At 41.7% G+C, this 18,582-nt stretch overlaps 1 protein-coding gene and 1 non-coding gene across 2 annotated transcripts in view; both read left to right on the top strand.

Moving 5' to 3' along the window:
- Positions 1 to 1,183: 1,183 nt before the first annotated feature.
- Positions 1,184 to 1,289, top strand: LOC138825063 (U6 spliceosomal RNA). The gene has a single exon (XR_011371325.1). It is a non-coding gene; the product is annotated as a U6 spliceosomal RNA (small nuclear RNA).
- Positions 1,290 to 3,255: 1,966 nt separating this feature from the next.
- Rras2 (RAS related 2) overlaps positions 3,256 to 18,582 on the top strand; it is a 64,718-nt gene continuing 49,391 nt past the window's right edge. The window contains exon 1 of the mRNA XM_070019439.1: positions 3,256 to 3,618. Coding sequence (XP_069875540.1) covers positions 3,511 to 3,618 — 108 coding nt within the window. The 5' untranslated portion in view covers positions 3,256 to 3,510. The remainder of the gene's footprint in view (positions 3,619 to 18,582) is intronic.

Below are 18,582 nucleotides of genomic sequence, written 5' to 3'. Positions count from 1 at the left end.
TTCTGAGTCCTGAGGGATTATGAGGAATTGCAGGGCTAGGCACACATTGAGAGGCATCGGGGGAAACATGGCAGGCCCTTTCTCACCATTTCCTTGATATAGGCTCTCATTTCTGTTCTTTCTCTTTTTCTCCTTACTCTTTCACACTGGTAGTAATATGTGTTGTTGAGGCTTTTCCAGCCCCTATTGCTGCGTAATCAGTATTTTAAAAAAAATGCTGCTTCAAACATGGGTAGTTTTTTGTTGTTGGTAGTATTGTTTTTGTTTTTGCTTTTGCTTTTGTTTTTTTTATGGATGGCAAAGTGGGAGCACACAGAGGAGGGAGGGTAAACAAATGCAATCATGCTCTTCAGTATACACTAGGTGGAAAATGACCTATGTAACTTGTGGGCAGAGCTAGGAGAGAGAAATTGGGGGATAGCAAAGGAAAGGGTGACATTGTCCAAAAAAGAAATGTACTAAGTACCTGACTTATGAAATGGTAACCCCTCTCAACAATGCCTTAATAATAACAATAAAATTACACTGAGGTGGTGTTGGTTAGTATTTCCAGCTACCCGAGGCTCAGGTGGGAAGATTATAAATTTGAAGTTGAGCTACATCGTAAGACCAGGTCAAAACCCCAAACCAAACAAAACAATAAAAATGTGTGTGTGTGTGTGTGTGTGGCAGGGGGGGGTGATGGTGTGGAAGGAAGAGGGGAGAAGGGAGGGGAGGGGAGAGAATGAAGAGAGGAGAGAGAGAAGCAGAGAGAAGAGGAGAGGAGAGAGAGAACAAGAGAACAGGATAGAGAGCAAAGCTGCTTGGCTGGGAGGTGTAGCTCAGGATCAGAATGCTTGCCTTGCATGAACAAGGCCCTGATTCCAATTCTTAGCAAAGCAACAAACAAACAACAACCTCAAAAAACCCAAACCCGAAACAAAAACAAAGCCCAAAAGCTTCTTAAATGAACCATTTTGTACCATACTGATACAAATCAGAGATCTGACAATTAAAAGCAGTGGCTGACTGGATTCTGGATCCTGTTCTAGAGGAGAAAAATGCTCTAAATGATGTTAAGTCAACTGATAAAGATGAGTGAAAGATTGCACAAAAGTATTCCAGTCAATGTTAGACCTACTGAGAGAGAGAGAAGAATGCAACAATAAAGCAAGTAAAAAATGTTTGTAGTAAGAAAATCTGGGCGCTGGTTTGGCAGCACATATACTAAAATGGGAAGGATATAGAGAAGATTCTGATGGCCCCTGTGCAAGGATGACATGCAAATTTGTGAGGCATTCCATATTTTTACACTGTTCAAAAAATATACACATTACCGTCTGACTATGTAACTGTAACCCCCCTGTCACCTTTACAATAAAAATAAAGCCAGGCAGCGGTAACTCACACCTGTAATCCTAGCTACTCAGGAGGCTGAGATCTGAGGATCATGGTTCAAAGCCAGCCTGTGCAGGAAAGTCGGTGAGACTCTTATCTCCAATAAACCACTAGAAAACCGGAAGTGGCGCTGTGGCTAAAGTGGTAGAGTGCTCGCCTTGAGCTGAAGAGCTCAGGGACAGTGCCCAGGCCCAGAGTTCAAGCTTCATGATCACCACCACCAACAACAAAAAATTTAAAAAATGACTCTGATAATAGTAAAAAAAGAAATTTAAATTTGCATAAAGAATCTATGAGTATTCTTTATACTTTACATATTAAAATTATTTCCCAAATAAAAGGTTTTTTTTTTTTTTTTTTTTTTTTTTTTTTACTTTTTCTGGTACTGGGGCTTAAACTTCACACATCTTACTTAGCTTATTCAATCTAGTTTGGTGCTCTACCACTTAAATCACACCTCCCCTTTGGGCTTTTTGGTTAATTGTAGATCAGAATCTTTAAATTTGTCTGCCCAGGCTGGCTTCAAACTGAGATCCTCATTCTCAGTCTCCTGAGTAGCTAGGAGCCACAGGCTCCCAGCTGTTTTAGGTGTATTATGTTAATTTATTTCTTATTAAAATACCTCCATTTTGGGGAGGAGGAAACTGAGGTGCAGAGGTTAAGCTCTCACTACCATTGGTGAACATAGGTAGAATTTAATCCTTTCTGGCCCCAGAGCCCATGATCTTTACTGCTACTCTATACTGCCTTTCCATACAGCTGTGGTTCATGTTACAGTTAATCAAACTGGTGCACACACAGAGAATCAGCTTTTACCAATCACAACCACTGGCACTGAACATCATGCCAATGCTTTCCTCCTCAGATCTACCTTTTGCATATGTGGTTTCCTTTCACTGGGATATTTTTCTTCCAATTGTACATTTATGTATATGATTTATTTTTCAGGTATTTTTGGAAAGCGTCCTCTGACCACCCGACTCTGGGGGTGAGTGCTTGTCTACTGAGTACACACCGTGGTGCCTGATCACTATGCCTTATAATTCGCCTGGTGCCTTGGTTGTCTCCACCATTGAATCCAAGTTCCTTGAGGGTAGGGACACAAGTATGTGCCTAAAAACATCTGTAGCATGGAGCAGACCGCTTGCTAGGTAGCAGGTCACCAAGTAAATACTAACAGCCCATGAAAACATGCCTAATTGGGCAGACTGCCTGGCAGGTAGAAAGCATGTCACCAAGTAAATACTGATCTCTTACACTCTGCATTTGCGATTACCATACATTCCTCACACATCAGGACACTGTACCAACATACACACAATCTACTATATCCACGCCTGTCTAAGCAGACTCAGCCACTGTGATTTATTCCCCATATTCCTGTTCTTCTCACAGAGTCCTGCCACAATTTACCCTGTCAGCTCTCATCCTCAATCACTGCCTATACTTTTTTCTTTTTTTAACGTAAGTGCAGTTACCATCTGAACTCTGAAGCAGGGTATGTACTCTCTCTAACCTAACTTCAGTTAATAAGTGTGGTTTTCGTCCACACGTTGTTGTTCATCCACACAGTCCCTGACCTATACCATTACGGTCATCCGTCGTTTTCTCGACTTCCCCCCACTCTCGCCTCACGCTCACGACCGCACTTGGCACGCACGCGCTCCGGGGCCGGGACTGGGGCGGCACCGCGGTGGGGTCCGCAGCCCGGGGTGGACGCGCGGAACCCCAGCCCCGGAGCCCCGGCGGGCGCGGCCCCGCCCCGCCCCCTCATGCATATGCAGCGCCCCAGCCCGGCGGCCCGGCCCCCAGACGGCCATTTGTAGCGGCGCTGGAGGCTGCGTTCGGTTCTCCCGTGGAGCTGCGGAGAGGAGCGCGTCCCCCTGGCCGCGGCCACCCCTGGTTCCCGGTGTGTCCCGGGACGCTCTGCGCCTCGGGTGGCACCCAGTCAACCCCAGGGGCCGTGCTGCGGAGCGGGCCGACCCTCCCAGCAACCTCCGGGGCGCCCGGGACCCCCGCCCGGCCGCTCGCCCGGAACCCGCCGGCCGCACACGTCCCCGAAGCCGGGCCTAGGGCGCGCGGCGGCGGCGGCGGCGGCGGCGGCTCGGCGCGGCCGGGCTCGGCGGCGTCCCCATGGCCGCGGCCGGCTGGCGGGACGGCTCGGGCCAGGAGAAGTACCGGCTCGTGGTGGTCGGCGGCGGCGGCGTGGGCAAGTCGGCGCTCACCATCCAGTTCATCCAGGTGCGGGGAGCGGGCCTGCGGGGCGGCGGCGGGCGCGGGCTCGCGCTACCTGTGGCGGGGTGGCCGCTGCGACCCCGCCCGGCAGGCGCCGCTCGGGCGCGGGGGGCGGACGGGCTGCGGGCTGCGGGCGCGGGGCGGGCTCGGCGCCGATGCCCCGCGGCCACACGTCGCGCTCCTGCCCGCCCGGCCCCCCGGCTCGCGCGGCGTCCGAGGAGTCCGGCTTCTCAGGAATGCGGCCGGGGAGGGCGGAGCGGGCGGGGTGGGAAGCGCCCGACCACCTTATCGCTCCGGCCGCAGCGCGGCGGAGCCCGGCTTCCTGCCCCGGGGGCCCGGGCGTCGGGCGCGGGCTGGAGCCGGACCTCGCGAGCGCGCAGGTCCCGTCGGCGCGACCGCCGGGGCCGCTCGGGCTCCGGGTCCCCTGCGCCCTCGGGGCTTCTCCGCGCGGGTCGAGGCTGGCCGCCCGCTTGTGAGCTGCGCGTGTTTTCTTTGTGTGTGTGTGTGTGTGTGTGTGTGTGTGTGTGTGTGTGTGTGTGTGTGTGTGCGCGCGTGCCCTTTTCCCACAAGTCGCCTCTTAGGTAATACGTCCGGGTGGGAGTGTGTTGATAATGCCCCGGGGAAATGGAGGCTTGGAGGAAGTTAAAAATGTGCTTTGATAGGGGCGAGACCATTTCCTAGGAATTCCTGATGCCTTCCTGCCTCTGGCGGTGCCAAGGTGAAGTTTGGGATGAGCCAGCCTCGGGTGGCCCACTCGTGCGTTCTGGGTTCAACCCGCCTCTCCCCCACCGCTCCCCACCCTCTTCTGGCTGTTGGAAAGGGGAAAGCGGGTTTGTGTTAGCTGTGGAATTCTTCGTTTTAGAATTTGCTGCTGGCACGAGGTCTGAGTGGGCTCCTCTTTGGATTTTTAAAGAAAGAAAGAAAGAAAAAGAACCAGATACCGCTCTCTTTTGTCAACCTAGAAGGTGTGGCATATGTTGGGAGAGAATACCCAGTTGAATCAGATGTCAGATTCCCCCCCCTCCCCCCTCTCTCTGTAAAAGAGTAAAGATGATGAATTTTCTTTCCTTTTTAAAATCTGTTTCACACATTTGTCATGGAATGCATGGATAGCCGATTTCATTTCATGCTAATGTTTATAGTGGCGTTAAAATACAGAATATCGCAACGTAAACGTGATTGTCACCTTTCACATTGAATAAGTGCACAGCGATTGCTGCCATAATATGCAAGGTGATTAAAACCTGCTGCAGAAACCTTTGTATCCAGGAAGAGAGGATGTTTAGGTAATGAGCTTTTACAGGTGTGCTCCTTAGTGTGTTAAAACAAGGTGAGGTTAGTTAAGCAGACTCTGGGCTTGCTTTCTTTCACATTGTTTGCCATTTCCCTAGGGCCAAGAGTGTTTTGTTTTTAAATAACTGATGGCAAAATTAAACAATTTGGGGTTGGGGATTTAGCTCAGTGGAAGTGCACTTGCCTGGCAAGTGCAAGGCCCTGAGTTTGGTCTCCAGCTCTGGTAAATAAAACAAAGCTTCCCTCCCCCCCCCCAAATCCCCCAAACCCCAGAAAAGTTTATAGCTAAGAATTTCCTTGGTGATTAGACTCATGTTTAGGAGTGGAGCGAGTCTAGAGGTAGAGGAATCATACTGGTTTCCAGTATTCCTAAAACATTTAAGCAGCGACACGTCAGTTTATTATTTTACCAATTTAATGTAATGGTATTTGTAAGTTATTTTTGGTATTTAAGCCTTTATTTTTGGGAACTAGTATTAGAACCCATTTAATTAATCTTATCTTTGGTAACTGCTATCTTTGCAATGGTTTTCTGCAACTTGCTTGTTAAAGAATACTTCTTTATAAATGATACAGCATCTAGGTGCTTTAGATGACACCAAATAAGTAAAGATGCATATGAGAAAGATATGTGTATGTATATATACATGCACAAGTATGAACTTTGAATCATACAAAACTTGAATGTGTCTTTTGTTTTGTTACTTATTGACTGTGAGAAATTTCTCTGAGCCTCAATTTTCCTACAAGTAGATCTTATGACATATTCTTTACAACTTTTGAATTTGAAGAAAGATCTTAATTTGTTATCTGGCATGTAATATGTACACCATTAGTGGAAACCTTTTTTGTTGTTGTTGCTGTTCGTGGGGCTTGAACTCTGGGCTTGGGTGCTGTCCCTGTGCTCTTCAGCTCAAGGCAGCGCTCTACCCCTTGAACTACGTCGCCACTTCCAGTTTTCTGAGTAGTTTATTGGAGATAAGAGAGAGTCTCACCGACTTTCCTTCTCCTGGCTGACTTTGAACCGTGATCCTCAGATCTCAGCCTCCTGAGTAGCTACGATTACAGGCGTGAGCCACCGGTGACTGGCTTCCCCCCAGCCTTTTTTTTTTTTTTTTTAAATCATGCCTGTGTACAGGTCTGTAATGTGTTTAATGCAAATAGAACTCAGATTCCGAAAAGTCAGTGTGGGAAAGATTGATCAAAGCACGGTAGGGTTGGGATGCTCACCTAAGCCCTTGCTTAGAATACAAGATTCCTTGGATTTGACCCCCAACACTTCACAAAATAAACAAATAGACAAACACAAATGAGATGTAGGCTTGGTGGTAGGGAGAATGGCAATCATATTTGAGTATGGGGAGTCTCAGGCTAACTTGGAAAAACGTGTGTGCTGGGAGATGGCTTGGGGCCAATGAAATAGAAATTGAGGCTCTAAAGTTGATACCTGGTGGCTTACTACCCAGCCAGCTCTGTCATTTATTCAACCTACAGTCTTAAAACAAGTTACTTAACTGCTGTGTCAGTCAGATTTTCTCATCTGAAAGCTGAAGAAATAAGTACCACCCAAATTAGGAATTGAGAAGCTACTGAATAAGTTAACATGTCAAAGTCTAGTACATAGAAAGACTTCATACTTTATTATTAATCTTTATTGTCTGAATTAAGATTTATTCTGTTGTGATTATATACATGTAGAAACTGGAGTGAAAACAGGCAGCAGAGTAATCATTTTCAATAAAGATTTTTTTTTGTAGACTAGAATGGCACAAATTGGTTGTTGATTTTTTTGAAGACTTTTGAAATGCTACCTTTTAATAGTAGCTTTTAGTATAATATTTTTTATTATGTTGCCTTGAACAGGAAAGATATTAGAAACAAGTTTACAAGTGAAAAATTAAACAACTTTTGCCTTTAGTTTTCTGTTTGACCTTAGATTGCTATCTTCTGTGCATATAAAGAGCTACAAATTGGGAAATTCAGGTAACAAAGTTTCTTTTCCATCTTACTAGTGTATACAACAAATCTGTGATTGAAATGTAAGTGCTAAGTATATGTGCTAAGTATGTGACCTTTGTGTTTCCTTGCTTATACTTTTTGTTTGTCTGTGCACCTATGCTGGTCCTGGTGCTTCAGCTGAAGCCTGATCGCCATCCCTAGCTTTTGTGCTCAAGGCTAGTGCTCTCTACCACTTGAGCAATAGCTTGTTTTTTGTTGGTTAGAGATAAACACAGACAGAGGCTGGTTTTGAACCTCAATCCTCAGTTCTCAGCCTCCTGAGTAGCTAAGAGGTGTATGCCACCAGTGCCTGGCTTGCTCCTTTTTCTTCTGTTGGCAGGTAAAATGAATAAGCTGGTTGAGACGTGATTTTGACTTTGTAAAGAGTGGAAAGGAGAGATAGTTGTATCTGGCGTTTTCATCTCCTACCCAGGAACTTTGGGTAATTTCTTGTAATCTCTTTAAGGCTTCATTTTCATAAAATAGTGGGTTTGGTCCAACAAATCACCGCTGAAGTTCTAGGATTCTTTTTTTATTCAAACTAGTCACATGTGTCTTCAGTCAAGGTTCTTTAGTTCCGAGTCTCACTTTTCTCATTTAAAAAGGCACACTCATACATCTTTAGGACTTTTGGAATAAATACTTCCTGAACATCATTCAGTCCAGCGCCATCTTCTGAGTACGTAATAATAGCTAACTTTATTTGCTGTTCTTCTGTATGTTGGTGTCCTTTCAAAACAAAATTTGTAATCTTCCCACTGCACCCCAACCATCTCTCTCTCTCACTTCTGTATGGTATTTATGTGATGAATTTTTTTTTTTTTTTGGTACATCTGGGGACTAAACTCAGGGCATCTCACTAGACTGGTGCTCTACCACTTGAGCTATGCCACTAATTCATCTTGCTTTGGTTCCTTTTGAGGTAGGGACTTATGCCCTGGCTGGTGAGGCTGTCATCCACCTACTAATGCTTCCCTGTGTTGCTGATGACCAGGCATGTTCTGTTACACTTAGCTCTTTTAGCTAGCTCAAAGCTGAAGTAATAGGTGAATGTGCTAATGTGCACAGCCATTGCATGGGATGGAGTCTCTTGAACTGATTGTCCTGGAACCAGAGTTCCCTGTCTTACCTCCTACATAGCTAAGATTACAAATGTGAGTCATCACACCTATTATTTTGCTTTCAGTATGTGTTGGGAACTTTTTTTTTTTTTAATCTTTTTAGACGTAATTTTTAAAAAGTAACAGGATGGGGAGTGACGTAGTTCAGTGGCAGTGTGTGTGTTTAGCATGTACCAGCTGCTGGGTTTAATCTCTAGCACCAAAATAAAAAACCCAAAAGGAGTAATCATTGTTTTTTTGGGTTAATACTTAAGCAACTCTGAGAGGAGGCTATACATGTTTTATGAATTTAAAGAGACAGTTTTCCCAGTTCTTTTAATGTTCTAAGAATGTTTCTCAGCATATTGACAGATTTTGGAGTAGTTGGTTTATATCTTAAGTTTTAGTCGGAAAACCTGTTCATCTGGACCTGACTCAAACATTGCTTTTTACCTGGAGTTTGTCTTTCAGGAAGTAGTTTTTCATTGTCTTTTCTTGGGACAGAGATCTTAGAAAGATTTCAAGACTTATTTGTGTTGTTAGTTACTTGATTAACATGTCAAGGTTGGGAGTTTGAACTCTTCAATTGTTATTCCATTGTTACGTCTTGAAGACATTTACTGCAATTAGAAGTCCCTTAAACTGCTAATGCTTATGCACCACTATGAACCACTATGCACACTAGGTTTATTTTTTGTGCAAATAATTATTGAGAATTTTTTTTTCTTTTTTCTTGTCGTGGGGTCTGAACTCTGGGCCTGGGCGCTGTCCCTCTGCTCTTTAGTTCAAGGCTAGTGCTCTACCACTTGAGCCACAGTGCCACTTCTGGCTTTTTGTGCTTCTGTGGTGCTGAGGAATTGAACCCAGGGTCTCACACATGCAAGGCAAGCGCACTACCACTATGTCACCTTCCCAGCCCTAAATTTTCAATAATTTACGAATCAGTTGCTAACATTAAAACCTAAGAGACTTCTTGCAGTTGAAATGGGCCTGCAGACTGTGCTGTAATCCAAATTCTAGGTACTCAGGCAAAACATTTCCTTACCGAGGATGGTGCTTGTATCAAACGGGCAGAGAGAAGTTCTGAAGTTAAGAATGTTACTTTTCCTTGGTTTCCTTGGTTTCCTTGGTAACTTCAGAAGGGATGGGAAGACTTAAAGTAATATTTTTAATTTTTTTTGAGACAGTTCATGTTATATATTCCAGCCTGGCCTCAAACTCACTATCTTCCTGCCTCAGGCTTTACAAGTGCTGAGATTAAAGGAATGTATTCTCACACACACCTATTCAATTCTTAAAAAAAAAAAAGGGTCCCTTTTAACATTGTTTTTAAAATTGAGACGGATTTCTTTCTTTAAAATTTGGTGAAGAAAAACGGTCTTTTGGATATCAATTCTTTGTGTCTTCCTTGCTGAAAGTGATAATTAGTGAAAAGATTTTTACTGCCTGGAGACAGTAGAGTTCGTTAATTTTTCTTCTCCCTTTCTGACATTTATTTTATGTTTATTCAGAGCTGCTTAGGCTTATTTTGATGATGCTTTTTATTATGTGCTACTTTTTTACATATATATGAATAAACATTGGTAAAATGAAGTGTTCTTACAATTTCTTCACATTTAGAGTCCATGTCTGCTCTAATTATTGAATCTTGAAGGCCTTGATGTTGAATGAGTTTGCAGTAGAACTGCTGAGTTTGTGTTTGAGATTGAAACTTAGTTTCAACTAATGTCCTTGGTAGACTTGATTTATTTCTGTTTTGGAAAGAAAAATATGTCTCAGAGAAGCAAAGAAATATCTTATCTAAAATTGTGCTACTGGAGACATAATTAGATGACCTCTTTGATGTCTTGTAAGTTGTATTTTATTTTTACTGTTTTCTCAAAGGAATGTAGCTTACTGAATAGCATTAAATTCTAGTTTAAAATTATGGACAACTTTTTGTTGTTATATATTGATAATTAAATCTTGCTAGCAAGCTTAACATGTCACCTTGTATGATTATATTTTCTTAGGAGAAAGATCTTTGTATACATAAATGAATGTTCAGTACTAAATTATGAATGAATGTGGTAAAATATAACTATTACTTTTAAAATTAAAGAAAACCCCAGATTTCCCCATTGCTGCCATTTTGCCCCATGTGCTTTATTTCCCCCCATAGTTAAGTATTTCTGTGTAGTTTCCAAGAATCATATTTGCTTACACGAACAGTATAATAAACCGAACCAAAATATGTGCAGTTAATTTTTTTTTTGCCAGTAGTTCTGATAATGCTGTCTATAGAGAAACAAAGGAAAACAAAAAGACTATACAGTGCATTCTCTATACATGTCTAATTTGGAATAGTTTAGAGAAACATGCATTCTCTATACATGTCTATACAATGCATTCTCTATACATGTCTAATTTGGAACAGTTTTTTTAGTTGTGTCTCCCCCCCACCCCTCCCACCCCATCCCAGTACCAGGGCTTCAACTCAGGGCCTGGGCACTGCCCCTGAGCCTCCTTGTGTTTCAGGCTGGTGCTCTACACAGCACTACTTCTGGTTTTTTTTTGAGTAGTTTATTGGAGATAATAGTCTTACAGACTTTCCTGTCTGGGCTGGCTTTGAATGCGATCCTCAGATTTCAGCCTACTGTGTAGCTAGGATTTACAGGTATGAGCTACCTACTGGGCCTAGTCTTTGTTTAAAGAGTACAAGTTAGTTGTCTATAGAGTACCCTCAATTTGGATCTTGACTGCTGTTTTTTCATGATTAGATCCAGATGACACATTTTTGGTGGGGCAGGAATAACACAGTAATGATGTATTCTTAGTGCATTACATTACAAGAGATAAGATAGATGCTTAAGTGTTTCCATGGTTACTTTTTGACTGTAGTCCCAATTCTAGAAAATTACTGTGAAGATGCACTTCAACAATATACATATGCAAGGTTGTGGCATTCTTTGTAATGATAAAAATTGGAAGCAACTTGAATAGTAAAATAGTTGTGTAACACCTGGTGTAGTCACTCAATGGAGCATTACGCAGCTATAAAAAAGAACACAACGGGTCTCAGTGAATTGTGGGGGTACTTTGCAAGATACATTGTTCAGTGGAAACAATAAAGAGCAAAAGTACCACCTTATAGCATAAGAAAGGAGTTGACTAGAAAATTCATGTATATTTGCTTATGGGTATAGAAACAGTGACAGGAAGGACAGATGAGATTGATGGATTTATTGGAGGAGAGTGGGTAAAAATGAGGTGGGTAAAAGTGAGGGATAGAGGGGATGCAGACAGTGACCCTTTGGAGGTACCATTCTGACCTTTGGAGCTATGTTAATGTTTTACATATTCAACATAAAAGCAAACAACAATAAATAAAATGGAGAAAAAATACATTAAGGTGAGATATAAATAACTGATCCCCCCTCCTCCCCAACAAATGAATGACAACTACATTGAAAGGGTAAAGGAAAAAGCTAATTTTGGTAACTTTTAAACCCAGTGTTTGGACTATGTCCTCAAGATAAAGACAGAAATGCCTGAAAGCAAACACTGAAGTCTAGTTGATATTTTTTTTTTTTTGTCACGGGAAGTGTGGGTTTACAATTTTGTGTATTAGAATTAGTAGATAAATTTATTTTGTGAATTGGGAGCCTCTCACCGTTGAAAAGAAGGGAGCTGTAAATGTGGAAAGGCTGAAGGCTAGAATGAAACTGGTATCAGCATAATTGATACCATGATTTTACAAGTTAGATAAATAGAGCAGTATAATATGTCTAGATATTGTAGTAGAAAGACCCCTACTCAGGCAAGCCCACCTAGTCGTCCAGAGTGACAGCCCACTGCAACCAAGTCGTTAACAAAGAAGCAACTTTACTGAGAAGGTTCCTACACTGACTGGTCAGGGCTGTAGCACAGTTTCACAATCCCGAGCAGCCCACATTCTTTGGTTTTTAAAGGCAAAATCCATGAGGTCAAGGCTGGCCGGTCACACGCAGGTGACCAATGGGATTGTAATACACACAAAGGATTGTACAGTCTTACCAGACCACATGCAAGTGGCCAATGAGGGTACAGTTTGTCTGTAATGGCTGTTTAAACCAGCCTATCACCTTGGTTTAAAATGGCAGGCAAATTTAGTGGGTAAGGTGAGGTCTACCTTTTGGTGGGCAAAAGGTGGGGTCTACCGTAAGCAAGTGCAAAAAGGCAGGGTTTACCAAAAGCAAGTGGTGTAGCCAGTTGGAGCCAGATTACAACTGATCTGTTTCACGGGTCAGTCTTTAACTGAACAATCAAGGGTGGGTTAGGTTGTTAAGGGGAGGGTGACCAGATGTATTTTTTTCGTTCCAGGAACTAGGCCCATCAAGTCTAAAATCCCTAAAACAAAGGCAAGGCTCAAAATGGAATCATACCAGTTTGGGCCCCATCTCAGGGTCCACTACAGATATGTACACACACACAGACACACAGACACAGACACACACAAACACACACAGACACACACAGACACACACATAGACACACACACAGACACAGACACACAGACACACAGACACACAGACACACAGACACACAGACACACAGACACACACACACACACACAGACACACACACACACACACACACACACACACACACACACACACACACACACACACACACACACACACACACACACACACACACACACACACACACACACACACACACACACACCCAGGGTCCACTACAGATATACACACACACACCCTACCTTTCAGCTCTATTGAGAGGCTTTAGAAAATGGTACCCTAATGGTACCCTATGAGCAGTGGATCTCTAACTCCAGATTTTAGTTTCTGAATACCATACTCTATTAGAAGGAATTTTAGAAAAATGTAAGATTTTAGGGCTGGGACAGGAAAAAGAGTGAGATGAGCTTGGAGTATTTTGTAACTTTTTTTTTTTTTTTTGCTAGTCCTGGGGCTTGAACTCAGGGCCAAGGCACTATCCTTGAGCTTCTTTTTGCTCAAGGCTAGCGGTCTACCACTTAAGCCACTGCAGCACTTCCAGCTTTTCTGTTTATGTGGTTCTGAGGAATTGAACCTAGGGCTTCATGCATGCATGGCCAGCACTCTACCATTAAGCCACATTCCCAGCTCAGTATTTTGTAATGTAGGGAAATAAATGGTAAAATAAAACCCCAAATGATGCAACCTGTCAGAGACATAGACTGGACCTGAAAAAATTATTGGCTGACTCCAGGACAATTTAATTGTTAAGAGAGTGGATAATTATCCATAAAGAATTTATACGCCATGTTACTAAATAACTGAGAAGTTCTTGGTGTAGAATTCAGACTAATGAATGAAGTTACAGAAAGTAATGGAATTAGAAAAATCACCTTTTGACAGTCATGGTAATTGATTTAAGTAAAAATCATAAACGGGTGTTAAAACTAGTAGGTGAAATGCTGGATGTGGTTGTGCGCTTGTGTAATCTTAGCTTTTGGGAAGCTAAGTCAGGGGGATCCTGAGTAGGAGCCAGCTTGGGCAACATTGTGAGATTCTGCCTAAAAGAAAGCAAAATCCAAAACCAAAAACAAAAGCAAACTAGTAGGTTAGAGTTTGCGAGGGGGTCGATGTTAACATAGCTGGGAGGTATGTTTCTGTAAGATAATTTTTATCAAGGAAGAAATAAGCCAGGTTTATCAAGGAGAAACATAGCGCCTAACCCATCTATCTCCCATGACCCTGATCTCCCCTGCTCATGACCATGTGATCAAAAGTTTTTTGTTGTGTCTTGTCTTTGTCAACTTTACACTTAAACCACCCCAGGTGAGGCTTAAAGGAGATCAACTTTTTCTTTGCTTAAAGAGTAAATCTTTAATTTTGTTGCTGAATGTCTTGGGAAGGATCGATAAGTTTAGGTTAGGCAATCAATACACATTTGGCCACGAGTTCTGTGGTTTTGAATAACAGCCCCTCCTCATGCACCTAGTGTGTGTGTGTGTGTGTCCAGGTTGTGTGTGTGTATGTGTTTTCTACTGGGGTTTATCCTAATGTTATCAATATTCCTACGTATGCTTGATTAGAAAATAGACAGTGGTTTTTCTCAATTATGGAAAATGGAGGAATTTAGCAGGTTTTTTTTTTTTCCTGCTACATTCATCTACCCTTCTCATAAATTGAGTTTATTTAAGACAACTAAATATGTGAGATTGCGGTATTTTTTTTGGGGGGGGGGAGGTCAGTCGTGGGGCCTGAACTCTGGGCCTGGGCGCTGTCCCTTAGCTCTTCAGCTCAAGGCTAGCGCTCTACCACTTGAGCCACAGCGCCACTTCTGGATTTTTTCTTTTTGCTTATGTGGTGCTGGGGAATGGAACCCAGGGCCTCATGCATGCAAGGCAAGCGCTCTACCACTGAGCCATCTTCCCAGCCCAGATTGCGGTATTTTTAAAAATAATTTTTGTCTTTTGCATTATATTTTATAACAGTTTAAGAATATTTAGTGGTATCAATCCTGTTACTAAAGGTTTTTGCTTTTCTCATTTCTGTAAAATTGTAACTGGCTTCAGTTTTTTTTTTTTTTTTTTTTTGAGTGGTTGTAGGGCTTGAACTCTGGGCTTGGGCATTGTCCCTGAGCTCTTCAGCTCAAGGTGAGCATTCTACCACTTGAGCCACAGTGCCACTTCTGGTTTTCTGGTGGTTAATTGGAGATAAGAGTCTCACAGACTTTCCTGCCCGGGGCTAGCTTTGACCCATGATCCTCAGATCTCAGCCTCCTGAATAGCTAGGATTACAGGTGTAAGCCACTGGCACGTGGCCATGGCTTCAGTTTTAAGCATTCCTCTAGTTTTTTTTTTTTTTTCATTAGGAGTTAAAATTTATATATTGTATACATGATGTTTGGAAGTATAAATATATTGTAGAATGATTGATACATATGCATTACTTAGTTTTTTTTTGGTGATAATATCCACACACTAAAATAAACATAGTATGTTATTGATTGTAGTCACTATGTTGTACAGCTACGTGTTAATTTTTAATTTCATTTTTGCAGTGCTTAGACAGGGCCTAGTACATATTATGTGATCTACCATTGAGCTAAACCTTTAACTCCTGCACATCTTTATTTTTTTTAATTGTGATTTAAATAACATTTTCAAGTCCTTTAAACTAAAAGATATTCATGATATATTAGCTTTTGCATGATAAATGATTTAGTTGGGTATAAAAAATGTGTTCTAACTTAAAAAAATTAAAATGGTAGAGATAACTGCTTTATTTATCTGGGTAGCATGAAATTTCTGTGGAAATAACTTTTCTACTTGACTATAACATTCATTTAATTGGAAATGGAAACATTTATCAGGATATGACTAGAAGGTTTTCTCTGTTCATTAGTTTTCCCAGGGAAATGATGAAACACTCAGGTCTGGGAAGCTTTTCTTCTGCATTTTTTAACTTATCTTCATTACTTTTTTTTTTTTTCCTTTTTCCTCCTCTCTGAAGCTTTTCTTTGTTGCTCAGGCTGGCCTTGAACTGGCTGTTTTCTGCCCCAGCCTCCTGAGTAGTTGGGATTATGGGTGTACCATCATTATGCCAGGCAACATCACAATACTTAATGGCCATATTTACCCTTGCTTTTTCAACCATTCCAGCCATATGAGCGGAGAATGATATTTGTAGCTTATGAGGTACAAATGAATTCGTTGATAAGTCTGTATCCCTTCTTTTTTCATGCTTGTTTAATCTGTGAAAATTCTAATACACATTTGTTAAAGTTCTTTTGAAGACAATTTTTTTCCTTGCATCTGTTTTTGTTTTGCTTTGGTAGTGTATGACTTGGTAAATGAACTTTAGGAAATATCTTTTTTTGGGTCTGTCATGGGGCTTGAACTCTGGGCCTGAATGCTGTCTGTCCCTCAGCTCTTCAGCTCAAGGCTAGTGCTCTACCAGTTGAGCCACTGCACCACTTCTGGTTTCCTCAGTGGCTTGGAGATAAAAGTCTCACGGATTTTCTTGCCTGGGCTGGCTTTGAACCGCAATCCTCAGATCTCAGTCTCCTGAGTAGGTAGGATTACAGGCGTGAGCCACCGGTGCTGGGCCCATACCTTTCATTTTTAAATAGTATCATTCTTGTGTGTGCTTCACTCTGGATTTCATCCTGTTGCATTAACATTGCCACTCCTGCTTTTGTGTGTGTGTGTGTGTGTGTGTGTGTGTGTGTGTGTGTGTGTGTGTGTGTGTGTGTGTGTGTGTGTGTGTGTGTGTATGTGTGTGTATGTGTGTGTGTGTGTGGTGTGGGGGGTGTGTGTGTGCGTGTGTGTGGTGTGTTGTGTGTGTGCGCGCATCACAATTTTTGGATCATTTTGTGTTAAGATTTTCTAAACAATATACAATGTTTAAAAATCGGGGCTGTGCACTGGTGGCTCATGTCTGTAATTCTAGCTACTCTAGAGGTTGAGATCTAGTGGTTACTGTTCAAAGCCAGCTGGGGCAGGAGAATTCATGAGGCTCTTTTATCTCCAGTTAAGTATCAAAAAGCCCACCAAGTGGAACTGTGGCTAAAGTGGTAGAGCACTAGCTCCCAGGTCCTGAGTTCAAGCTCCAGGACTGGCCCCAAAAAGAAAAAGGAAAATAAAGAGGTCTTTGGACAGGATTAGTCCTATTTTAATTTCTCTGTGAAGTTCAGACTCGGAATATAAAATAGATTTGAGAGTAAGGTCTTGAAGGGTAACTACCATTGTCTTGTTTCCTGGTGGGTTTTCTTCTAGTACCTTATTTTTGGCTAGGCAATTACATGAAGTTGAGATTACAATAGTGATCAACTTGTTAGCTGAAAGGAAAACAATATTAAATTGTCCAAACTGCAAAGAAAGAATTGGTGCTAGCATTTTAAGTTTCAGAAATCACATGGAAAAGATGTGACTATTAAATTAGAAATTTTATCTCTTTCCTTTGAAATGAATGTGTACCAATAAATAAAGGAATTTGCCTTAGACATACATATTTATGCATACATGCAAATGTACGTAGTCATGTATATTAAGTGGAGAAGAACAAAATTAAAGTTACAGGGATTTGTCAATCCAAGGAAAAAGAAGTGGAGAAAATATAAACCAAGCTGTTAAGTCTTGATAATTTAATAACAAGTTACAGGTATTTAGATGGGTGGATAGTCTCGTTGAGCACTGTAGTAATTGTTTTTAGGTAGTAACATGGAACTTTTATGCCAACGAATTAATTTAAGTGAACTATGTTAATTGCCAAATGACTGAGATGACAGATTTCTTATACTACACATGTTTTGTGATAAAACACTTGAGAGCTAAGAATGGTTGAGTTGCTGGTAAGAAGTTCACACCTCATCAAATATTGGGTCTTCTGGTTATTTCCTTCCTATTGTGAAATCTGAGATTCTATGATCATTAATTAGTCAATGAAGATACGTATTTGTGCATTTATTGAGATAGGGATGTCTTGCTGTGTTGGCCAGGTTGCTCTTAAATCCCCTGCCTTAGACTCCTCAATACCTGGTTCTATAGGCAGTCACCAGGGCATCTGGCTTGTGATCCTTATTTTAGTAGGTGTGAAAGCAATGTGGAAAATTTGGTTTTCAGTTAGATTGTCTTCAGTAGAGTATGATTCTCAGTTTTTAATTTTATAGAGATTCAGAGTGTTTTTTTTCTCCTTCCTAAAATCATTGCAAATTTTGTATTTTGTTTAGATTTCTTTGTAGGAGACGATTTAGGAAGAAGCCACTGACTGAGTGAAATGAAGTTGTCTGACATGGGTTACTTTAGCTTGTGGTTTTAGAGGAACAGTACATAGCACACAGCTGTTGCTCCAGCAGCTTTGTTCCAGCTGTCCTACTTGCCTTTCACAAAATACCTCACATTCCTCTTTTTAAAAGAAATCCCTTACAATATTCTATACTTTGTTACTTTAAGTGGATTCTAGAAATTGTACTTCATTGACTGTTTTCACTTTTCTACAATAGGTATTACTTAGAACAATGCCCAAATGGATTATGTATCAGATTTAAGCTTTGAAGTATTTATAATTTTTCGTTGTGAGTTGTGAAATATTTATGTAATTCAAGTGGTTAACATCGAAAAGAGGCACAAAAATTTTTTAATGTTATCTTCCAAACAGGGAGCTGATACCTGGATAATAAAACTGGCATCTTCGAAGAACTTCATTTCTTTTTTTTTTTTTCCTTCCCTTCGCTTCCTTTTCTCTATCTCTCTTTGCTCCCTCTCTCCCTCTTTCCCTCTTTCTTTTCTTTCTTTCTTTTTTCCCTTCTACCAGGAATAGGGCTTGAATTCAAGGTTTTAAGCTCTACGTGGCTTTCTTGCATGCACACCAGTCCTGGGGCTTCAACTCAGAGCCTTGGTGCTGTCTTAGAGCTTTTGAATGCAAGCCTACCGCTCTTAGCACTTGAGCCACAGCTCCACTTCTGGCTTTTTGATAGTTTCTTGAATGAGCTAACTTTGAACCATGAATACTTAGATCTCAGCCTCCTGAGCAGCTAGGATTTTACAGGTGTGAGCCACTGGTGCATGGGTGTCTTGCTTTAAAAAAAAATGGTTAAGTTCATG

This window comes from Dipodomys merriami, unplaced genomic scaffold, assembly GCF_024711535.1.
Source record: "Dipodomys merriami isolate MVZ:Mamm:240054 unplaced genomic scaffold, mDipMer1.0.p SCAF_133, whole genome shotgun sequence".
NCBI classification, from domain to species: domain Eukaryota; kingdom Metazoa; phylum Chordata; class Mammalia; order Rodentia; family Heteromyidae; genus Dipodomys; species Dipodomys merriami.
The sequence above is the reverse complement of the archived record's forward strand: the minus strand, read 5'-3'. Positions and strand labels throughout refer to the sequence as shown.